Source organism: Takifugu flavidus, chromosome 2 (assembly GCF_003711565.1).
Source record: "Takifugu flavidus isolate HTHZ2018 chromosome 2, ASM371156v2, whole genome shotgun sequence".
In the NCBI taxonomy this organism is placed as follows: Eukaryota; Metazoa; Chordata; class Actinopteri; order Tetraodontiformes; family Tetraodontidae; genus Takifugu; species Takifugu flavidus.
In genome coordinates this window covers 12,239,277-12,262,681 of record NC_079521.1, presented here as the reverse complement: position 1 = coordinate 12,262,681, position 23,405 = coordinate 12,239,277, and the positions used below count along the sequence as shown (strand labels likewise).

The 23,405-nt window shown below is 45.2% G+C and overlaps 3 protein-coding genes and 1 long non-coding RNA gene across 14 annotated transcripts; 3 read left to right on the top strand and 1 right to left on the bottom strand.

Moving 5' to 3' along the window:
• Window positions 1-352: 352 nt before the first annotated feature.
• LOC130513951 (uncharacterized) lies at window positions 353-6,287 on the top strand. 2 transcript variants are annotated; one of them, XM_057013277.1, is made up of 15 exons: window positions 353-490; window positions 1,769-1,919; window positions 2,313-2,503; window positions 2,609-2,710; window positions 3,161-3,299; window positions 3,409-3,547; window positions 3,628-3,760; window positions 3,896-4,048; window positions 4,151-4,188; window positions 4,293-4,322; window positions 4,403-4,569; window positions 4,749-5,209; window positions 5,308-5,407; window positions 5,560-5,830; window positions 5,955-6,287. In XM_057013277.1, the coding sequence occupies exons 2-15, from the start codon at window positions 1,788-1,790 to the stop codon at window positions 6,017-6,019; spliced, it is 2,121 nt and encodes a 706-aa protein (XP_056869257.1). In that variant the 5' UTR covers window positions 353-490; window positions 1,769-1,787; the 3' UTR covers window positions 6,020-6,287. The 2 variants fall into 2 exon arrangements, with proteins under 2 accessions (XP_056869257.1, XP_056869264.1); XM_057013284.1 differs by having other exon boundaries at window positions 358-490; window positions 1,772-1,919.
• Window positions 6,288-6,650: 363 nt separating this feature from the next.
• Window positions 6,651-19,340, top strand: LOC130513929 (paired amphipathic helix protein Sin3a-like). 7 transcript variants are annotated; one of them, XR_008946869.1, is made up of 23 exons: window positions 6,651-6,953; window positions 8,515-8,731; window positions 8,903-9,061; window positions 9,172-9,278; window positions 9,366-9,684; window positions 9,757-10,008; window positions 10,098-10,250; window positions 10,537-10,692; window positions 11,536-11,622; window positions 11,707-11,825; window positions 11,906-12,131; window positions 12,502-12,618; window positions 13,039-13,277; window positions 13,389-13,572; window positions 13,697-14,279; window positions 14,363-14,532; window positions 14,644-14,817; window positions 14,897-14,989; window positions 15,311-15,405; window positions 16,393-16,596; window positions 16,911-16,935; window positions 17,119-17,167; window positions 17,450-17,619. XR_008946869.1 is itself a non-coding variant. In XM_057013266.1 (22 exons), the coding sequence occupies exons 2-21, from the start codon at window positions 8,537-8,539 to the stop codon at window positions 17,137-17,139; spliced, it is 3,474 nt and encodes a 1,157-aa protein (XP_056869246.1). In that variant the 5' UTR covers window positions 6,654-6,953; window positions 8,515-8,536; the 3' UTR covers window positions 17,140-17,167; window positions 17,450-17,657. The 7 variants fall into 7 exon arrangements, 5 of the variants coding, with proteins under 5 accessions (XP_056869223.1, XP_056869246.1, XP_056869210.1 ...); XR_008946870.1 differs by lacking the exons at window positions 16,393-16,596; window positions 16,911-16,935 and adding an exon at window positions 17,749-17,906 and having other exon boundaries at window positions 6,654-6,953; window positions 17,450-17,657; XM_057013266.1 differs by lacking the exon at window positions 16,393-16,596 and having other exon boundaries at window positions 6,654-6,953; window positions 17,450-17,657.
• A 54-nt stretch (window positions 19,341-19,394) lies between these two features.
• On the bottom strand, window positions 19,395-22,250 carry LOC130514000 (cellular retinoic acid-binding protein 1-like). Of its 4 annotated transcripts, none has more exons than XM_057013337.1 (4): window positions 22,123-22,250; window positions 21,239-21,417; window positions 21,037-21,150; window positions 19,395-19,569 (listed from the first exon to the last, which is right to left on the bottom strand). In XM_057013337.1, exons 1-4 carry the CDS (start codon window positions 22,190-22,192, stop codon window positions 19,519-19,521), a joined length of 414 nt encoding a protein of 137 aa, XP_056869317.1. In that variant the 5' UTR covers window positions 22,193-22,250; the 3' UTR covers window positions 19,395-19,518. The 4 variants fall into 4 exon arrangements, with proteins under 4 accessions (XP_056869317.1, XP_056869325.1, XP_056869342.1 ...); XM_057013345.1 differs by lacking the exon at window positions 22,123-22,250 and adding an exon at window positions 21,627-21,894; XM_057013362.1 differs by lacking the exon at window positions 22,123-22,250 and adding an exon at window positions 21,462-21,615.
• Window positions 19,911-23,369, top strand: LOC130514019 (uncharacterized). The gene is made up of 2 exons (XR_008946888.1): window positions 19,911-20,664; window positions 20,850-23,369. It is a non-coding gene; the product is annotated as an uncharacterized LOC130514019 (long non-coding RNA).
• Window positions 23,370-23,405: the final 36 nt, after the last annotated feature.

Below are 23,405 nucleotides of genomic sequence, written 5' to 3'. Positions count from 1 at the left end.
GCCATGGTATTACTGGTTCAGTGGAGTGAGCTATTCCTTGTGTTTGGGGGGAAAATAGATTTTCATAACTTGCTAAACCCATAATAAAGATTCCATAAAGAACTGATGCATTTTAGTGGTTTAATGAGTAAATTTAGGGTATAAACAGATGCAGGGACCCCTGACTGTGTGTTTGGTGCTCATAACTGCTGGATCTGCCCCTGGGTTCGTAAAGTGTGTTTTCGCCTCTGCACATGTAACAGGATCCTCTTTTGATGTTTTATAAATCACGTCTGCATGGCTTCATCAGTAATTAATGTGAGATTAAATCCAAGCGTTGGTTTCCTCCTCTGGTGGAGCCAGTTAAACCTCATTCCTTCTCTCTATTATTCAGACGCACTATGAAAAGAGTTGAACACGCAACACTTCTATCGGAACGCGTCACGAAATCGCGTCTCAACGCCGACTCAGATTTTTAATGCTTTCGTGAGGAACTGGCACCTAGACCACGGTAAGGTTTACATCTTTGTCATGTTGAAGGCGGCTGCTTCGTGTATTTTGTGCTCTGAGCAGCAGAGTTTGGAGGAATATCATCAAATTCCATCTGACTGTTTCCCTAATCATCACAGCTGGTTTGGTAAAGAAATCGAAACTAAAATTACAAACTGGTCTGAGGTTTTTTCAGTTTTAAAGCAGTTTTAGGGATCCCTGTTTCAATGGAGACAAGCTAGAATGGTCAGCTCATCACTTTAAGATGATTTATTGTTCATCTTGACCTCAAAACACCACATTTCCCAGTTCAGACACACAATAGTGAAATAAATTCAAATCAGATTATGATTGTTAAATGTTCACCTATTGCACACAATACTTACAGGCTGGACAAGTTCCAGCATCATTATCAATTAAACACCACTTTTGGTCAGAGAATAAAGAAAATGTCAGAAACCTGCCTGGGGGAGCTTAAATAATCACATTAAACTGCATGTGTTCCCCCTCAGCTCATTTTTTCTGTTGTAACTAGTTTATTATGTATTTTGTTCCCTTTAGATTAAACACATTTCTTTTTCTGTTTCATTTTTTTTTTTAAAAAACACTTTTAATATGTGTGAATTTATCAAATGTAGCACTGAAAATCTAAAGATTTGCAGAAGAAGGTGCAGATAGTTAGATACATCCATACAGCTGTGGGCTGAAAGTTTGCAGCAGCTCCCAGCACAAGGTCCAGAGTGTGGGAGAGATACCCAAAGACAGGTCGGTCCCCCAGGTGGAGGGGGTTGCAAACCCCCAGCAGGACGGATATCTAAGGAAAGAGGGGAGGAGGACTGCCAGAAACCTACCAAATAACCCCCAGCAGGCCGCTCTTGGCCCTGTTTCTGCCTGAACTCTCAGAATCTGTGGGGCACTGCCATGATGGCAGCGTCACATGTGAGAGCCAAGAGAGTCTGGAGAAGCTTCTGCTGCTGCAGCTTCCTCCAGCATGACCAGTTTGGTGGTGGGTCAGTGATCTCCTTGTTCCACTGCCATGTTTATTAAGATTCTGAAGACAGTCCTCGATGGGTTAAAGAGTGATCATTCCTGCCTAATTTTGGTGTCCGTGAATCACACTTTATATTGAGGATTTTCAAATGGATTTCTTTCATTAATCTGGGAAAAATGTTTACAATACTGCATGACGTGCTTCATTTGTGTAGGAGGAATGACCTTAGCGTGTCATTGAGGGCTCTGCCCAGCTGTCTGGTAGGTCAGCATCATTGCTTTTGTTTCATGCATCTCGCTGTGTTTTCAGCAGTGCTGGAGGCATTTAGATGCTGTCCGGATACACACTAAGGCTCCTGTTGCAGGGCCTGACATTGTCCCTGCTGGGCCCTGCATGCAACGCCGCCTCTCTGGGCCTCACGGTCGCCGCTGTCCCAGTGGAGAGCGATGGAGGGAGAACGGTGGGAAACCTCTGCACAAACACCCACACTCAATGCTCACACAGCCACAGACTTGAGAATGACCTTAGAATTCCCACATTATGTATATTTATTTAGGTTTTAATCTCTTTTCTCAATTTTTTTTAACAAATAGAACTATTTCAGGTGCCAGGCTGTGAAAGAGGGGACCTGTTTGCAATTTTTCCCAAGACAGTTTCACAGCAGCCAGTTACAGTTTCACACATGTAACTTAGTTTAATGCACAAACCAGTGGATGTTCTTACATGGAGCCATTACAAATATTCACAAATGTGATCCAAGTGGGGGGAAAAAATGAGGAAAATTCTCAATTTCTTACCTCTGTCGTGAATAATCTGAGGTTGTTCTTGTATTTTGTCGCCTTGGTTCCTGCAGGTGCAAGCTCACTTCAGCGCCATCGTCCCTCTTCCATGTCCGTCCATGTACGGGCTGTGCGATCACGGGGAGGACTGCGAGGTCTACAATATCTTGCTGCCTTTCAATGGTACCAGGCCCGGTTCTGGGTGGTGCGTCCGCCAGTGGCGAAAGAAGGTTCCAAGCAATTACCGCAGCACCATCAGTTTAGGGTACGACTCCCACATATGCTGCCTGGAATATTACACCCAGATTGATTCATGTAAAAGTGAAACTGTGATACACCTCTAACCAGCACCTTTCGCATACATAATTAGGTCAAACACCTTTTACGTGTCCCTGAACGCTGCACCAACAGTCCGGGAAGACACAGGGAAGCTCAACCGTCCTGCATTTGTTGCTCTGCCTCCTCCATTAAGGTAAAAACGCCATCGTCCCAAATGCAACACAAATCTGTTTAACTGTACCAGCACAGAGCTTTAATCTGTTTTGAAGTCCAAATTTACCAAAACCACAACTTCAGATATGACTATAATCCAATAACCTCCCATCAGATGTGACATATTTAATATGGTTACAAAAAATGGCAGGAATGGCTGCCTCCGTTACTGAGCCCTGCCTGCATCTGCTTGAGGCTCCACCAATGCTTCAGTGTAGTCCCCCTTTTGACATTTCCTCCTTTTAATGCTAAGACAACAATGAGACCAGCCCGGGAGGACACCAGAACAGCTGTCACTACTGAGAGGAAACCCAGCAGTTCAATTTGTTCAATTTAACAAAAAATTGAAGGATTTCTGGAATGTAATGTAATGATATTCCTAAGTAAAATGACATTAGCTGAATTCTCTGTCTCTGTGTAAATGGAACAGGGCCCGTGTGAACTGCCCTCATCACTTTCCTTTATCGGTGAAAGATCTGGACGGTGACAAGGTGCAGTGTCGATTTGCGCGTGCACAACAGGGAGAGTGTGTTGACTGTACGCAGCACTCGTTCATCCAGCTGGAGACGGTGAGCCTGAAGTGAAGCTACACAAAATAAAACCAGCTGTTTTAAATGTGACTGAACGGAGTGATTCAAGCTTTGCTTTAAAATAGGGTGGATTTTGTTCTCTCATCAGGAAAAATGCACGCTGACGTTCACTGGAAATGCACCAGCAGGGCAGTATTTCATCTACCTGATGGTGGAGGACCGGATTCATGCACTCAATGGCCGACTGGACCCGATGAGCGCTGTCCCCCTTCACCTCTCTGTCTCTGGTGAGGCCACCAACTAGAGAATGCAGGTTGTGTTGTTTTAGTCGTTACTCAGTTGGTGCTCTCGTGCTTGAATTTTGCAGTTGAGAGGTCAAGTGTCAGCTGTGGTGAGGAACCTGTAGCAGCAGAGGACACCCCCGCAGGTGACACCAGGGTGACCGTCCTCCCGTACCACCAGGTGATATTCAACCTTGGCTTCCTTTCATGGGCAGAGAGGTTTGTTGTGTTTCATCTGATTTTTAACAAGAGTCATGAGCATTTGTGGTTGTTAGCGTTTAGCTATAGCGTTTAGCTATAGCCTGTCAGTAAAACATGAACACTCATGTAAGCTGGAATTCACTGTATTTGCAGTGCTCTAGAGATCGCCGTGGTTGGCCCACCAAATCTCTTCAGGGTGGGTTTCAAAACCGTCGGCCCTTTGGCGATGATGAAAACAGCCTGGGTCCGATCCCAGAACAACCTGGCTCAGCTGTTGCCCATCTGCTTTGCTGTCAATACCCAGAGGTAGCTCAATATTACATACAAAAACATACTGTTACGGTGTCTAACTGTACAAATTCTAGATGTAACCCAAAATGATCTGATTTGTATTTCCTGTCATTGCAGTATGCAGTCTCAGCCGAGGTGTGTGTGGCTTTACCAAAGTAAGAAAGCAATATTGAAAACAATCACAAAACTGCATTTATATTGCAGAATGTATCCAGCAAGCCACCACTGAATTACCGTATCCCAATCTTAATCTTTCCAGGGGAAATGAAGGTGCCGCCTCCAGGAACAGGTTGATCAAACAATCTTTAAAGCATCCTTTTAAAGCTGAAATGATGTGTGGGGGTGAAACCTTCAATCTGCTGTCTGCAGAGCTGACCTGTGGGAAAACAGAGATGGTTCTGGTGCTCCCTGTCACCTCTTTTCCCAACGTCAACCTGACAGAACTCCAGCTCAACAGCCCCACCTGCCCCATCAGCTACAACAGCACACACCTGACAGCCAGCATCTCCCTGGACGGCTGTGGCACCAAGACCGTGGTAACACGTAAAATATAAGCGTTTATGCCAGTTCGTTTTTATTTATGTCACATCTATTGTCCCAGAAAGCTTTATGAGAGGACAGTTATGATCTGGAAACTCTCAACAGGAAAATGCCCAGAACCACAATTCCTAGGAATATTCAAGATTCAGCTGAAAGTTAACGATCTCCTTTCCAGCATACGGGTTCAGAGCTGGTTTACGTCAACACCTTGCAGAGTGTGCGTTCCTCCTCTGTGGTCAGAAAAAACCCAACCCTCATCCTCCCTCTGGCGTGCCGCATCCCTGGAGTCCAGGCCAAGGGACCAGAGTACAGACTCAGCATTCCCATGGAGAGGGAGGTCTTTGGTGAGGTGGCCTTCACTTTAAAACTTTACCTACCGGGAGAAGGGCCATTCGGGAATTTCACAAGAGCCCCCAGGATTTTAGACACCCCGGGGAATCCTACCCGAGTGCGCCGAGATGCAGAACTCTCGTTACAGTCGGCAAACGATTCTTTGAAAGCAGGGTCAAGGGTCGAAATGCTCTACCTGACTGTGCTGTCCAACTGCAGCATCGGGAGAGCCGAGATGGTCGTGAGCAACTGCATCAAGTCGGAAACAGAGGACTTTGCAACGTACAGCGCTATTGTCCAACAGGGGTCAGTAACGGTTGACTTGTTTCCTGTCATTTTTCAGAAAATTATAAGGATTAAAACGAGGGTCGGCTCTGTTTATCCGCTCTGTTTCTTTCTCTCAGGTGTTCGTCTTCATCTGAAACAGCTGAGGTTGTCATAGCGGACTCCACCTCCAAGGTTTATCGACTCGATTTGTCCAAGACGAATAGCGTGGCACCCATGGTCTGTCGTTACCTCGGCTCTTTGATTAATGGGATCAGAAATGGTCTTCATGCCAGACTGTTTTCCACTTCTTACAAATTGTCATGCGAGTCAAAACTAAGGTGTAAAGCTCTTCACCCGGCAAACATGTGTGTTTAATTGGTGTTTTGCAGATGTACGTCCGATGCACGGTTAACCTCTGCATCACTACTTTACCCTCTCAGAAGTGCCCTAGTCTGTGCAATTACTCCTTTTCACCAAGAGGCCTGGTTGGCAATCTGTACACCGAGACGTACACGGTCAACTCAGGACCCATCAGCCTTTTGATCTCAACTTCTGCGCCCACTCCTGATCCAGCTCCCAATGCCTCCAACACTGGACCAGTTTCCACTCAGACAGAGAGCACCGGCGCATCAAACACCACTCAGCCCTCCATCGCAAACGGTAAATTCTACCTGTGTATTTTTAATGATAATAAAACACCCACAACAATGCAATGCTAGTTTGTTATAAGCAGTCACAAAAGTCAAAGGAAGCATCTTCAAGGCTCCCTTCTCTCATCTTGCAGCTCCAAAACACATCTCAGCCGTGACCATCGTCGGCATCTTTCTTCACCATGTCATCCTTTACTGACTACGCTGCTGACTTCAGATCAGTTACTTTTGGGAAGTATTAAATTAAAAAAAAGAAGCTGTCAGCACAAATGGTGGCACTTTAAATGTACCTTTTCATCCAGTTAAAAATATTAAACATTTTACTGAACTATTTCAACCTATAAGTCAATATCTACAAAGTTGTTTTGGAATTTTAATAGAATAAAATATAGCTCACTCCTAATATTGTCCTGTAAGGAATGTTTTAAAAAAAAAATCATTGTTGTCGATTAAAGGGTTTAAGAAGACCATGTATTTATGAATGTTACACTTAGTCAGTGACCACTTTGTGCTAAGGTGAAAGTGGAATAAAACTTTGCACCATGAGAGGCAGGAGGAAGAAGAGCCTTATGAAGACCTTATAAACACCTAGAGCTTCGTTCTGATGGCAGAAGCACTTGCAAAGCTTTAAATCAGAGGGAGACTTTATGTTGTCAACACTGTTCATTTCACTTGAAACTGGCTCTGTTTATACTATACTATTTATACTAAATACGCATACATTTTACTAAATATTACGAAGCATGTTTATGGGAATATTTATTCGTTTGAACATTTATTCCAATTGCAAAATGTGCCTCGAACAAACTCAACACGGGCAACCCGGAAGTCTTCGTACAGACGCTGGCTCTTTGCCTTCATTGTATTTGTTTTCATTCCGAAATTCTGACCAATCACAGTGCGCTGTGGGCGGGGCCTGACCCGCCTCCGTCCTGGACACGCCTCTATGTTCAAGGAACACCGCTTCATACATACACTGTTGTTAGCGACGTAGCCGCAACTGCAAATATTATTTTGCTAGTATTTCACGCAACTTTTTTCTGTCACGGCGGAGAAAAATAGACGCGGAGCAGGTTAGTTGTCGGTACCGTTTTAGCGCTGTGTCGAATTGTTGCTGGCGGCAGCCCTGTGAGGTGAGTTAATAGGTTCGTCGGACAGTACTGGTGGGGTTAGCTGTTGTGCTAACGTAGCATAGAGTTGCCTACTGCTCGATAACCTTGCCGAACAGACGGGAAAAGCAAATCAACACCAGTAGTTTTACCACGATGTCTTAATGTTAGCCAGCGTTTACCTCCCATTGCAGCAATGTGTAGAATTCTCTTCTTGGAGTCGTCCCATTGTAGCACCGACAAGTTATTCTATTAGCTATTCCAAGTAAGGCTAGCAAGCTAAGAGTGGCGACCATGAATTAACTTTAGCTGACATGCTAGCGCTAAGCAGATTGACCTGACATAGCTACATTTTGTGGTAAGTTATTACATTATAATTGACTGATTTGGGTAGGATTCTTAAGGAATGTACCGTTTTGAGGTGAGATGTGGTTTTGCAATAGCGAAAATATCTTTCTGTCGAACTTCTCTTGACTTAATGTTAATTTTGTGTCGCCTAAGTAGCTTGAAATCAGGGTTAGCTACCTGTCGTTCTGATCGAGCCTCATAGCACAATGTTACTGAACCTGCAACTTTAGATTAAAAAAAACGATATTATGGTGGTAAACCATGTGTTAGAAACTGAGCAGCCGGTGTTGATATCGCGTTGTCAGCTGCGACGAATCATGGCCATTTGCTAACGTCACTTAGCCACCTTTAGCTCGTCTCGGTTTTTTAAGTGTTGAATTCCCTTTACTGTGGTTGTATGTGATAACCAAAAAAAAGCGACACTGCTTGATTATTTGCGGTAGCTAGACATTTATGGTCCGGTCGCTTAACTTTTTCTGCTACACAACTTCGCAGTCAAACGCTAACACCAGGCTTACGAAAGCGAGCAGCTCACCAAAAATCGAATGGCGTGAGACTCGGTGTTTGGTAGAGAGGGGGAGGGGACGAGGCAGCGTTACAGCCGGAGAGCCGGCGCAAGTGTGCCCGCTCAACGCGGTCGAGAAATACGCCTTTTTAGGACCTTTCACATGATTTCGGCTTCTTTCGCCGCCCGTTCTTTCAAAGATCGCGATTCGGCGAACGTGTTGGGAGCCGGAAAAGCGTCAGATACGGTTTTTGGCGAGTTTCGACCGCACGTTCAGGCGCCGTCTTTTCCGAGGCTCCGCGTCCGCTGCTCCCAGATCAGCTGCGTCCAAGCAGCGCAGGGACCGTCACCAAATTACTGGTCCCCTTATACGCGTGTAGCTGTGCTGTCATTAGGGGGCTTCATTTTGCGTAATGCATACATGTTTTAAATCCCACACATTTTACTCATAAAGAACGCTCTTCTCAGTACCTGTTATTTTGAAATACACACACTTATATGCTGAAAGGGTGAAATACATATTTTTAGTTGTCTCGTGTTGTTTCTAATAAACAGTTTCACCCATTTCTTTGGTATTAGTTATGAGAAGCGTTATGTAGAGTCACCTAGATATATACTAAATAAGCCTTATACACACTCATATGTCCTTTTCTAGGTTACAAATACATGTATAAGACAAAATCAAGTTTGCAAATTTCGCCCACTGACCCTTTACTGTCGATCTGGTTTTAGCGCCTTTGAGCATGCTCGTACAATGAAGAGGCGCGTGGAGGACCGGGAACTGGTATTTGCGCCCCAGCAGCAACAGTCGCATCATCCAGCAGTTCAGGGTATTGCAGAGAGTTTTCAACAGCGAACTCTCGTCTCAGTGCCTGCGATAATCGAGGCAGCCGCAGACAGCATGCAGCCGTCCACTGGGATCCAGTATTCTCTCTCTCATAGCTACCAGGTAAGAGTTGGATAAACTTATTCAAGTGGACAAAAAGTACCCACAACCTCTACCTGAACTGTCGGGAAAGTTATGCTGCTTCTTCGCTGTCTAACCATGCATGTCTATCTTCAGAGCTGATGAGTATTAATCCTAAATTTCAATTTAATGTGATTTATTGTCCTCCCAAAGAACGCATCTGGCCATGGACACGTCCATAACGCAGCCCCACTCGTTGGCCCCCACGGCCACAGCCTTACAGTGGCCCAGGGCCCGACTGTTGTCCAGGGTCCCGTTCATCCTCCCACATCGATTACTTCAGCACAAGGACAACAGTTTCAGAGGCTGAAGGTACACATACATTTGCAAATACCTGATGAGGACACTTTACACATGAAGATAATATGGGTGAAGTTTGAGAATGAAATTGGCAGTGAGGTGATTTATATTTCAATCTATAGGTTGAAGATGCCCTGTCCTATCTGGATCAAGTGAAGCTTCAATTTGGAAATAAGCCACAAGTGTATAATGATTTTCTTGATATTATGAAAGAGTTTAAGTCCCAGAGGTGAGTACTATGACTATCTATACCATGCTGTTGCGCACTTATTGTATATTTTGAATACTAAGACATTGTCTTTTTTTGTTACTACAGTATAGACACTCCTGGAGTCATCAACCGCGTGTCACAGCTATTTAAGGGACATCCCGATCTTATTATGGGTTTTAATACTTTCTTGCCACCTGGATATAAGATCGAGGTCCAAACCAACGATCTCGTCAACGTGACAACTCCGGGGCAGATCCACTACATCACCCCACATGGCATTTCGGTTCAGACTGTTCCTGCAACTGGACCATCTGTTCAGGCCTCAAGTCATCCTCAGCAGCAGGGTCCTCCACAGGGTGGCCCCCATACTGCCAGTAACACTCCAACAATTCCCACCCAGCCTGCTCCAAATAAAACCAGCAAGGTAAATAAAGTTTTTTCTTTAATTAATTCTGTTGCATTTGAAGTGATCATGTTTTTCCTCTCCTCTGTCCAGCCCATTCATTCTCCAGCCCACACACCCACCAGTCAGCCCAGCCCATCCATCCCAGCCTACGCCTCACCGCGATCACCCACAGTTCAGCCCCACACTCCTGTCAGCAGCACACCGTCCAGTGGGCCTCCTTTCCAGAACAATCAGCCTGTGGAATTCAACCATGCCATTAATTATGTCAACAAAATCAAGAACCGCTTCCAGGGTCAACCTGATATCTACAAAGCCTTCCTGGAAATCCTGCACACATACCAGGTAAGAAAGTCAGGCACGTGCAGTAGTGTTTTATATAAAGCATTCTAGGTGCTTTTTGCCAACCCAACAGATCTTTTTTAATGTCACAGAAGGAACAGCGGAACGCTAAAGAGGCAGGAGGCAACTACACCCCAGCATTAACTGAACAGGAGGTCTACACACAGGTGGCCAGACTCTTTAAGAACCAGGAGGACTTGCTGTCAGAGTTCGGACAGTTTCTTCCTGATGCAAACAGCTCCATTGTGAGTCTTTTCTGACTTAACAGCTAAGTATCTGTTATAACAGCTAAGTATCTGTTATAATAGCTAAGTATCTGTTATAACAGCTAGGTATCTTTCCGACTATCTTAAACACTACAGTTTTATAGTGTTTCGCAACTGTGTTGTAACATTTTGCACTAAGATGCTAAATTGTTATCAATGACGGTGAATACCAACTAGCCAGGTCATCAATGTTTGTTTGAATAAAACTCCACATTTATATAATGTTTTTATTAGCGAGATCGTAATCTGTGATTTTTAAATGCAGCTCCTGGGAAAGGCAACACCAGACAGAGCAGAGTCTGTGCGTAATGATCACGGTGGCACAGTGAAGAGGCCGTTACTGAACACCAAACAGAGGCTGAGCCAGAATGGTCTGGCAGTCAGGAGACCCGCTGGACTGGGACCCACACCTCCTGTAAAGGTACGCATCAAATTACACATGCTTTAGTAGCGATGGGAACAATGAATGGAGAATTTCCTAGTCCTAGGTTCATTGTGGGTATATGTAGCACTAGAATTTGAAGTTTGGATTTTACACTGCTAATGATATGATAAATGGTACCGTGGCAGGAAAAACACATTTTTTTCCTGGCGTGTACATATATGAACTGGTCCTGCCTGAGTCCAGAACAGACAGAAAGCAACATCTCTGCACGCTGCTGATAAAACACGACTAGTACTGCCTGTTTAGGTTCAGCTGCTGTCATGACTCTCCCCTCCACCAGAATACTCCCCCCCTCCCCACATCCATTCACCATAAACGAGGCCACGCCTCCACCCTTCCACGCTACCATGCCCCTCTCTTTATTAGTATTTAAAGCTACAGACACCATGGCACATCCTAAGGAAAGCTCATTTTGGGATGGGCTGTCGTGACCTCGGATACAGTATTGGGCAGCTGCTAAAGCCTATATAATGAACTCCAAAACCAGCACGTCACAGGGCCTTTAAAGCTAATGGATAGACTCACAAGTATGTTTCTAAACATGATCAGTATTCTTGTTAAAAGCTTACGAAACATATACAGTTAGTGTTGCTCTGTGTGTTTGATTTGATTTCTGACAGATTATTATGAATCTTCCACACTTGCACATCTTTTTCCTACATTTACCATTTAAAGAACTGAGCCCAGTTGACCCACATATGACTGGTTCATATTGGATGACAGGTTAATGTTGCCTCTGGTGCAGCCTTCCTGAGACACCATAGAGGTTCCATTTTGTCCTATTTCACTTTTGGTTTGTCACTTTGTGTAATCTTCCAGAAAAAACCTAAAATAATGGGGAAAGAGCACAATATGAATGACGTCAGCAAACACAGCACCAGTACAGAAACATTGTTCTTCGAAAAGGTCGGTACAGAGTGCTCAATTATGTGTATGAGGCCAATATTTTGTGAAGTAATGTGCTTTTTTTTCTCTAATTTTGGCAAAAAGGTAAGGAAAGCTCTTCGAAGCTCTGAGGCCTATGACAACTTCCTGCGCTGTCTTCACATTTTCAGCCAGGAATTAATTTCCCGTGCTGAGCTGGTGCAGTTAGTGATCCCATTTCTTGGGTAAGTTCAAACACACATGTTGCTGATTTATACCATATGAAATATTTTTAAGTGACCTACGATGAAATTTGATATTACAGAAAATTCCCGGAGCTTTTTTCATGGTTCAAAAATTTTTTGGGCTACTGGGAGTCGGGTCACGGTGAATCGAGCCACGCAGAGAGTTTACCCAAGGAGCGAGCAACAGAGGGCATCGCCATGGAGATTGACTATGCCTCTTGTAAGAGGTTGGGACCCAGCTATAGAGCACTACCAAAGAGCTACCAGCAGCCCAAGTGCACCGGAAGGACGCCACTGTGTAAAGAGGTACAACAGTGAAGGAAACAGAGCTGTGTCAGCATGTCTCACATAGCAGCTAAACACAACATAGCATGTGTTATCTATTATATCGTAATTGCCTACAAAGTTTCCTAGCCTAAAACGCCATGTGCACATCCTACATGTGTAATCATTCAACAAATTACCTTTTGTGTACAGAGCATCAAGGTGATGCCGGTAGAGGATTTATCCATGAAATCACTTTTTGTATGGAAAGATACTTTAGCAACGCGCTGTTGTCACACTGCTGTCAGTTTCTTATTACTTCAGAGTCCCTATAACATTTTTGCAGCTTTCGTATTGAACATGCATGGATTTGTGTGAGCTGCCGACTGAACTGATCTGTGTCCTGTTTCAGGTTCTGAATGACACGTGGGTGTCGTTTCCCTCGTGGTCTGAAGATTCTACATTTGTGAGCTCGAAGAAGACTCAGTATGAGGAGCATATTTACAGATGTGAGGATGAGCGATTTGAGGTGAGGCATACTGTTGAGGTCATGGTTATGTCTAATATTCTTATTCTTAACTGTACACAACCCTTGACTCACATCAACTTTGTGATTATAGATATATTACCGTATATTGAGGCACTTCAGAGCACAACTAACCAGCATTACAAAAAGCTGGTTCCACACGCTTTGTATATGGGCTATAAAGTTGGGGTTGGCTCGGACTGTGATGGGATTTCTTGTTCTAAAATAGCTGATCTCACTCTGAATTAAGTGGTGGTGGATACCTAAAGAAGTTAATATTGATTTATCACACCAGTAGCTATAAATTTAAGTAAATATATTAAGCTATGCTAACTCCTGTCACTTTAATAGATGTCAGGAGAAAAAAGGAAATTTAGATGGATTTAGTTGTCAGTGATTTAACTCTGGCTGCGCCACCTTTAGCTGGATGTTGTCCTGGAATCCAACCTTGCCACAATACGAGCCCTGGAGACAGTGCAGCGGAGGCTTTCCCGCATGTCTGCAGAGGAGCAGCTACGCTTCAAGTTAGACAACACAATGGGAGGCTCTTCAGAGGTCATCCACCGAAAAGCTATCCAGAGGATATACGGAGACAAAGCCCATGACATCATCGATGGCCTCCATCGGAATCCAGCTGTGTCTGTTCCCATAGTGCTGAAAAGGTTCTGACTCGTTTCTTTTCTAGATGTAGTATTTTGTCCACTTGGATATTAAGACCATTTTGGGGTTCAAAGTTCCCTTCTCTGTGCATGATGTATTTTTATTTCTTTCAGATTAAAAATGAAGGATGAAGAGTGGAGGGAAGCTCAAAAAGGATTCAACAAAATCTGGCGGGAACAGAATGAAAAATATTACTTGAAATCTCTTGACCACCAAGGCATCAACTTCAAGCAGAATGACACCAAAGTGCTGCGTTCAAAGACCTTACTCAATGAAATTGAGATGTTGTATGATGATGTAAGAACCCACATTCAATAACTGAATTCAGCTTTTGGCTCAATGGTCACTTTACAGTATTTGGTGCTAACATCGAATTACAGACTTTAGAATCAACCTCGCTCTGCTCTCATCCGCCCTGCAGCGCCAAGAGCGAGCATCAGAGGAAACCGCCACGCCTCCACTGACTGGCCCGCACATGAATCTGGCCTACGATGACAGCCAAATACTGGATGATGCTGCTGCGCTCATAATCCATCATGTCAAAAGACAGGTGGGCATCCAGAAAGAAGACAAGTACAAGATCAAGCAGATCATCCACCACTTTATCCCTGACCTCCTGTTTGCACGGCGAGGTGAGTTATCTGACGTGGAGGAAGAGGAAGAAGATGAGGAAGAAGACGTAGAGTCAGACGAGCACAACCCCAAGAAGCACAACGGTCTGCTGGGCAGCGGCCTATCCAAGTCCAAGCTCCTCTTTAGCAACACAACGGCTCAGAAGCTGCGAGACACAGACGACGCCTACAACCTGTTCTTCGTGAACAACTACTGGTATATCTTCTTTCGTCTTCACCACATCCTTTGTTCGCGTTTGTTGAAAATCTACGGGCAAGCAGAGAAGCAGATCGAGGAGGAAACCCGAGAGCGTGAGTTGGAGCGCGAAGCGCTGGGGATCAAGAAAGATAAAAATGAAAACCCAGCCATCCAACTTAAGATAAAGGAACCAAGTGAGTGATACCAAATATTAAGCCGGGTCCTAATTTCACACCTGTGGTCCTTTTCTCTAAATACATCTATTTTCTTCCTGCAGTGGATGTCGATGTTGAGGACTATTACTCCATCTTTCTGGAGATGGTGCGCAATCTTTTGGACGGAAACATGGAGCCAGCTCAGTACGAGGACTCACTGAGGGAAATGTTTACTATCCACGCCTATACAGCCTTCACCATGGACAAACTCATCCAGAACATTGTCCGCCAGGTAATTCGCTCCCACCTTCTGATGGAGACAAAGGCTACTGCAGTTAGCCAAGTATAAAGTGTTGCTTTGCTAACATGTGAGGTTTATACCATTGGCTGTCGATCCCTCCAGCTCCAACACCTGGTCACAGATGAGGTATGCGTGCGTGTAATGGACATGTACCTGAGCGAGTGTTCCAACAAAGCCACAGGAGGCACAGCGGCGACACAGTCTGTAAGGGCCACTGCAGAAGGGGGCTACCATCGCAAAGCCGAGCAGCTCATGTCGGATGAGAACTGTTTCAAGGTCTGACACCCGGTGTTCTTACCTGCCTCGGCGTGTTTCCGCAGCGTGTTCACTGACAAATGCCTCTTATCGCTTCTAGTTGTCATTTGCAAAGAGCCGAGGGTCCGTCAGTCTGGCCGTAGAGCTGCTGGACACGGAGGAGGAGAACTCTGACGAGCCAGCAGACGCTGAGGTAAGAAGTTGTGATAAAGTCCTCCTTTACGCTTCTGTGCGTGTCTGCATTCAATCCAACAGTCCTTCAGTAAGTGTTGGTGTGCTACTGTTAAAATAATGAGCTCATAGAAGCTAATCTAAACACTTTGGTTCATGTGAATATTGGCATTAAGGGCAGCATATCGAGATATTAATGGTCACCACTTCATCACAATCTAGCTTTGATGATGGACAATATGGCTGGTCCATCAATTATAATGCCCACTGTGGTTGTTATTTGAAATAAAATTGCGTGTTGGTATTTTAAGGGCTTAGACATGTTCTACTCTGTCCTCCACAGAGGTGGTCGGAATACTTGGGACGATTCCTGAACTCGGACTCGGCCTCCATGGAGCTGCGTGAGCACCTCTCCCAGAAGCCCGTGTTCCTCCCCAGGTGAGGCCTGAGCTCCTTCTTGTGTCCTCACCTTTAAGCCCCTTGTCCTGCCGAGCAGCCAGACGGGCGGTCTGTTTGCGTTGAGGTAGAAACGGTGGCTGTTCTGCAACACTCAGCCGGCTGGAGCACGTTTGATAAGATTTATTGGAATAGAACGACTCCACAGATTTGTGAATCAGCTGTGAACGTGACACTTTCAGTTTCTTCTGTCTCACATGGAAAATGTTGCACTTTGCTGGGCCAGCTTTTTTTTTCTACAGAAAAAAAGATGAAACAACTTGATTCTTTTAACTGGAGTTTGTATTTATTAAAGGAGGGCTTTGATTTGCCCTTCAGCAAGTAACGGCTGTAAAAGTTATGTTTGAACCATTTTCCTAAATTGGATTTAAATGATTTTCCTTTTCACCCGTGGAAACAGGAACTGAAAGAAACACAAGTTGAGCATGTCCTTTGTTTTCCCTCTTTGTGTTTGGCCTGAGTTTTGGTGATTGCTGCTCTTGTGCTGGACTTGACTTTGTTAACGAACAGTGACGTGACGGTTTCTTTTCCCACGCTAACCGTACCCTCTGTTTATGTTGGGATCACAGGTCCTGTGCATACCTCCGTCACTGTTTACAGATGTGAATGTTGTTTAAAGCAACCAGTTGTTGTTACCCATTTTCAGCAGCCCCACTCAGATTGTTCAAGCGGCTCATCACCGATTAGTGCTCACATATTTTTAAAAACTCTGCAAAACTACGTGAACTTGTATATAGGTGTAGCATTTGTAAATAAAATGATTGTCTAAATTGTTTTTTCCATGTGGGTGTATTTCTTTCCCAATAATGGGAACCGCGCACGGAGGTGTGGCTGTGTGTCTCGTCACCACTGAAGTGAATCGGGGAGCGTTTGTTCTGCAAAGATTTTGTTGTTAAGCCATTCATCTGTCAGGTTTGGTGTTTAAGCTTATTGTCAAATTTGTGTGGGTTCTTTTGTTTGAACTGTAAGATGCCGACTCGATACGCGCTGGTATTGGCCACGTCACGCCGCTGGCTCCAGCCGAGTGCTGCACATAACCCGCCATCGCCTTCTGCCCGGTCTCACCTTTGAGATGGCTGTCCATGCTCATACACATTTCAAAATCAGTGGGCCCGCCCATACGTGACCACCTTTTCTCCCCATCAAATCTATGAGAGATCAGCAGCACAAGAGGTGAAAAAGACTTGACAAATATGATCAGTAGCAGTAAGAAAACTTTAGTTTTTTTATTATTATTATTCTTTTCTCACCCGTTGTTTTGGGTCTTCATCTCATAATCACAGTGCTGTACGTCGTCGGTGAAAGTTTGTTCACATCAAAAATTCTCTCGGCTCATAATTTCGATTGGTACCCGACCAGGCAGCAACTCTGTAGTGTTTGTTTTTGACAGTGTTTTTTTATTTTTTATTTTTTTAACTTGAAATTGGCCTCACTGTCATGTCTTTTAAGTGGAGCCCTGAATGCAAAAATATGCTTCATGGTTTCAGTCCCTGCTCACCTGTACCCTCTGGGGTAAGTACACATTTAAAACTTTCCTTCAGGTGGGGTTAATAATTGCATATTTCTTTAATCTGCACAAAATCAGGCTTGGTTTTTCAATGGAAGGATAAATATTCATTTCTGATGGTATGTGGTTGTGCAACAGAAACGCACTGTACAGAAATATTACCACTGCTGCCTCTGCTGCTCTTATAGATCCTCATTATCCACGAATGATTTGACTCCCTATCTAATTCTGAAGCTGGTGAGTTTGCAGTGCATGGGTTTAAAAAAAGAATTAAAAAAAACTGTTTAAAGGGACAGTCCTCTCAAATTTGACTCAGTCGTTTTCAAATTTTGCCTCAACATGTTTGCTTGACCAATGTTGCCAGTCAAGGCAAACAAACGCATTCCCTATTTTTTTTGTAAAATTTGTGTGAACTTTCCCTGTAAACTTGGCGCACCCCTTGTTGTGTGCTGTAATCAGAAGTTTGGCTCGGTGGCCCGTTAGTGTCGCTGATCGATGCCCGTCTGCTTCCGCCCTCAGGAACCTGCGACGGATACGGAAGTGCCAGCGGGGATGGGAGCGGCTGCAGCAGCAGAAGATGACCAGGGTCCCCTCTGACAAGTCTCTGGAGGACAACGGCGAGCTGAAGATCGAGTGCATGTTCAAGCTCAACACCTACAAGATGGTCTACGTCTGCAAGTCAGAGGACTACATGTACAGACACACGGCGCTGACACGAGCTCATCAGGTGAGCGCTGGAAACACTTCACAGACGTTTCTCTGCCTGTCTGGAGGCACTTGGATCTGCAGGTGATTAGCGCTGTCAACCTGTCTTTCAGTCCCACCAACGGGTCAACACTGGTCTGCACAGACGCTTTCAGGCCTGGCTGGACGCCTGGGCCAAGGAGAACGTGACCGCCAACATGGATGCAGACACCCACAAGTGGCTGATGGGAGATGACAAAGAGGGTCTGCTGTCCTGCACCACCACCTGCAACCCCGAGGTCCTCCACTATCTCAGCGTAAACAAGTACCGGGTGAAGTACAGAACGCTGTAGCCTCTGTTCTCCAGAGACGAAACACCACTGTCTCCGCGGGGGTGACCTCCAACCCTCGTGAGGAGGGTTTTCAACCTGCTGACGATGGATCCAGTTGCCAAAAGATTGTCCAGGAGCTTTCGCTGCAACTTTGCCATTTTAGTGGGAACCCCACGTCTCCCAATGAACCCAAAAATGTGTGAAATCCACCTTTTTATGTGCAGTCAATGCACAGAGAACAATTGTTAATTCAAGAGATCCTGGTTAAGAATTCTGCAAGTTAGCGTTGAATTGACGTCTAATTCTCTTTCGAAAGAAGAATAAGCAGTTCCATTTTTAAAGAGTGTTATCAGACGTTGGCTGTAAACCTGTAGAGCCTGTGGATGTTCCTCTTTTTCGGTGGTTATGGTGTATTAAAGCACCGTGTTGCTGTAAATATTCAACACCTCTGCTGACCGATGTTCAGCGTTATTAGAATCCAGCCTAATAATTTATGACCACCTACACATTTAATGTAAATATTTTGTTTTATATCTGGATTTCTTTTTTTCTTTTTTAAATCTGATGATTATGCCGTGTAGCATACATAAACATAGCATCAATCGTTAGCTAGAAGCTGCAAAGGAGTTAAGAAAATGCAACATTTCAGCTGTCTTCTCTTTACCAAAGGAGAGTTCTTCCTTGTTCATATTGTCCCTGAAGTCCACTTTAGGTGTTTCAGCCTCTTTCTGCACATTTCTACCTTCAGTAATCTGTGTCACTGTCGCTCCTGTCGCCAATCTTAAAGGGATTGAATGTAGCTTGGCTCCAGTTTCTTCTGTTGAGAATACAGTCTATGACATTGTAGTAAGTTCTGCAGCCCCGGATCGGGTTGGCAGGACGGCGCCCCCGCTCAAGTGTGCGCGACTTGCCTCTTATTTTCTGTGGCGTTGGCAGTTTGTCGCCACGCATCCATGAATGTGTCCGGTTTCCTGTCTGAACAAGCAATAACCCGACACTCGATCAGTCCATTCACCTTCTGTGCTGAGCTGCAAGTTGTATTCCCTTTAGAAGAAACAAGCTGTTCTATAAATCCGCTCTGACTCGGCCTCCTGTCTGGATGAGAAGAGAAAGTTGACAACGCAGGCAGCGTTTTTCCACAGGTTGGAAGGTAACGACATTCCAACCATCCCTCCTTTCAGATGGAATGTTCACAGAACCAGTTACGACAATCTTTAAATGGGTTCTAACCTTTTGGTTTATTTTTCTATTTGCTGTTGGTTATGGAGACAACGAAGCCCGGTCCAGCTGATTGTATAGAACCTGGTTTGTAAAGTCTCTCTTCTTCTTTAAAGATGTTGTACATGAGTGTTAGTATGGTGTTTGGCATTAAACTGTCATTTAACTAGAGACAAGCGGTCCACTCTTTTTTCCCCCTTCTTTATTAAAGAGAATGAAAGAGTCAAGAGTTAAATTATATAACAGGTGAACAGGGCAGTTTTTATTCTTTAATATCCAAAATTCTCTACAGGAATAAAGGGAATTATCCAATATGCAAAGCAACATCTGAACTCTGAAGGTCGTGGAGGTCGTCTATGCCCGCACGTAGATCCTCGTACACACGACCTCGTCGGCTCCGAAGATCTGAAAGAGATTGATCGGGGCGGAGGTGTTTTTATCCAGCACAGCCCCGTTCAGGTACCCGTCCTGTGACTGTGACAGACTGTTCGGAGGCACTTTGAAGCAGTAAACTGGGATCTGGTTTATCTGTTTATCCTCCAGCTGTGCTGTTTCTCTGGTCCAGTGGTGCCGGTGCAGCCAGCAGAGCGTTTATACTTCTATTACCGGTGAATTCAGTGGAAGTCCTGGTTATTTCTGCTGCTCTGGTAATGTTTTGTGCCACTAATTAATATTCATTTTCTCAATATTGGCTGATTAAATCGTAAATTGACACAGCTGCCCACCAACAGCAGGGGTGCCACTGAAACCGGTCCGAGCCCTCAGGCGCTCTGGATCGGGGGCGGGTGAGGAAGCCAGTGGGCTTCATCAGGCTCCACATCCCACCCTAAGAGCCTGGAGCCGTCTGACCCAGACGTGGCTTTGGAGCCAAATCTGGGCTTTGGTGTCTTACTCAAGGACACCCTCTCCTCCACTGATGCCCTAATTATGAATATTAAAGGTGTAGACACTCTTCATGACATCACTTCCTGCTATCTTTCTGTAAAGTCATCCCTACATTACACTAACCCAGTCAGACCCTTGGGTGTGTGTCACAGAAGAGGGGGATAATATCGACCTCTCCCGTCCTCGGGTGTAGGAAGATCTGGACAAAGAGCAGTTGTTTTCACAGTGATTCGGTTCCACATGCCGGATCTATTACAGCAGCGAACACGCCCGTATGTTTAAGAACCCTCGGTCAAGGGTTTGTTCCTGCTGTAAAAGCTGCTCTCGTACAAACGACGGCACCAAACAGCCGCCTGATTGGCTGAGTAGCAGTGACTCACTGTCTGAGCAGAGCTCATCAAAGCAGAGCTGGACTCGGCTTTGTTGCCCATCTGGTCGGTAAATCCAGGCAGACGTTTATGGGAAAACTGCTCGGCTCAACGGGCTCTTGGACCTGGAGGTGTTGCTGACAGACGCTAGAGCATTGGGGGTTAATGGCGAAGGCACGACGGCGAGATGCTAATGTCAGTCTGTTGAGACGGAGCGCTCGATGGCCGACGTTGAGTCGATTCGCAGGTTTTTATTACTCTGTTTTCTTTGCGCGAAGCTAACAAGCATCATCATCTTCAAAGTGGTTTTCTTTGTGGACAAAGTTTAAAGATTCTTTTTGATCTCCATAGTTCCTTTAACGCGGCTCAGTGGTTCTGATGCTAACAGGCCTCACCCTCCCTTCACATAATCCCTTATTTTGTTTCTGGCAGAGACAGATTCCTGCAGGATGTTCGGACATCTGTTCTGTGATGTGCTGAGAGACCTGAGATAAGGCTGAAGAACGTCCTCCAGCCGATGGAGGAGGAGCATTCGCTTTCCCACACACACCCCATCGATGCTGCTCTAGAACAGGGATTAATGATCTTTGTTTTGATTTAAAGGCCAAACACCGCTCACCAGTTCAAGTTCTTCCCCTTTCAGTTCTCGGCTCCAGAAGGTCTTGGGGCCGTCGCCGCTCAGTAAAGTCTGTTTGCAGTAAATCTTGTTTCCCGTTTCCCAGGTGGCCAAACTCTGGAGGAAATAGAGGATTGTTTAAATAACAACAGTCCGATGACCATAGTAACACAATGGAAATCGGCCGTCGCTCTCCCGCCGTTACCTTACACTTTCTGCCGTCCACGGTCTCCTCGTCGAACTCCTCTCCGATGGTGAAGTCGATCTCAGTGGTGCGGAGGGAGGTGGAGGTTTTAATGTGGAAGTGCTCGCCGTTCTGTTGGATCTCCACGTGGGGTTTCGACGCAGCCACTACCGCCATCTTTCTCAACATGGTGTTGACGCCTGAGAATGCACACACACACACACACACACACACACACACACACACACACACACACACACACACACACACACAGGTGGTCATGTAGGGCTACAGGCCTGTTGTCTGGTGACCAGTCGCTTGTGGCCTCGGCCGTCTGTGAGTCAGTATCGGTGTTTGTCTCCTTTATCCAGTTTCAGATTTCAGACTTGACTTTTCCCAGCAGACAAACCTGGTTGTAATCTCTCTTTTTTTTCCTCCAACTGACGGATCTTCCTGCAGCAGCTGCAGTTGTCATCAGCAGATGCTGCAGAGAAGCTGGAGAGAGGGGAGGAACGCTGGAGCTGATGAGTGTTTATAGCCCTTAATCACGGTCTGAACACGCGTTCAAGATTCCGGCAGATCAAACAGCGTTCCAGCCCGTTCCCATCCATCCGTCCTTGGAGTTCTTGAATCGGACGCAGCAGCGACGCGTGAGCTCATCAGGTCCTCTAATTAAAACCAGCCGTTGAGCGCTTCACTGCTCCACCGACGCGTTCGGCGGCGCTCAAAAGTGAGGCAAAGTCGGCACAAAACCTGACATATTCCCAGAAACGAGACCTGGAATTGCAGATCTTGGATCACGTTTATTTTGTCTGTAAAAGTGTCACTATTTGCGTTCCAGGTGTAGATTAAAGGACGCCAGATCTGTTTATTAAGACACCTAAAGAGTAAATCCCAGAACTCACCCAGAGCTTTGAGTAACTCCTCGAAATTCAGGCTGCTCTTCATTTTCCAGGTGCCTTCAAAATTTGGCATGTTCCTCGCGTGTCGGCGTCCCCCTCGTCTGTCCGTTCTGCTCCCTTTCCTCGGCCCTTCTCTCCTCCCTGTTATCCCGGGCAGGCCAAACCCCCACCATCACCTCCCAGTGCAGAGGGAGAGTTTGGGACTTTCTTTTAAAGGGTAATTTCAGCTAAAACATCAAGGGCTTCACTTGTGGAGGAGAAAGCTTATCCTCAAAACTCTGCTTTTAGTTGTTTAAAAACTGTGAAGAGTCCAAACTTTATGTTAAATACCTTTGCTCAAGACACACTTTCAAGCTCCAGCCTGGTGTTAATCAGTTAGACATGAAGTAAATGAAGGGCTGGTGAGTGAAAAGGGTGGAAAGAGGAAATTAGGATGTATGGATGTGAAGAATAAAATGGAGGGTTCTCTCATGCCTTTAAAATTTTCATGCTGATCCACACAGCGACCACCATCGCGCCCCCCCGAGGAGGAGTTGTTCCCTCTGCGACGGCACCTCATCAATCTTTTTGACCGACCGCCTTCGGGACACCGAATGGTGATTAATGTATGGAGCCGAAGAGGGAGCCAGCGGGGGGGTCCACTGAAAGGAGCCCTCTCCCTCCTCGTTTGTCTCATTCATCAGTAAATCTCTGTTGGTTTCTAAAGGGAGGAGTGAGCGTTAGCAGCAGAGAGAGTTCAGAGCTGCCCGCTTCTGTCTTTAGGCTTCTTTATGAGAAATTGGACTCGACTAGCATGAACATTCTGGTATTTTAATGGCTTTCTCAGACCAGACCTGACTTGAAATGCACCTCCTTCACTCACATTCGATTTGTTGAGATGAAACCTGAATAAACTCTGTAACATTTGGGATTTGGCTCAAAGTTGAGATCAGCTAACTCTGTGAGGTACAACTGTCTGGTTGAAGCAGGTCGACGTGGCCTCGGTGCAGCTTTTCATCCGGTCATCTGACATGACCTCTGCTGTCCATGTGACACTTTCAGCCACGGGTACAAGCGCCCTGCATTTATTACAATATTAAGGAAACATTAAGTGATAAGCACACATATGTATTGGGCTTTACATGCGTGTTACACGTTTAGAAACATTTTATATGTGAATAATGCAGAATAAAAAATAACAATATCGACGTTTTACCACCAGGGGGCGACACTGCACTAAATTGAACTGAAAATAAATTCGAAATAACTGACTTGATGAAATTGGATCCGTTTTTTCCCCAAATCTT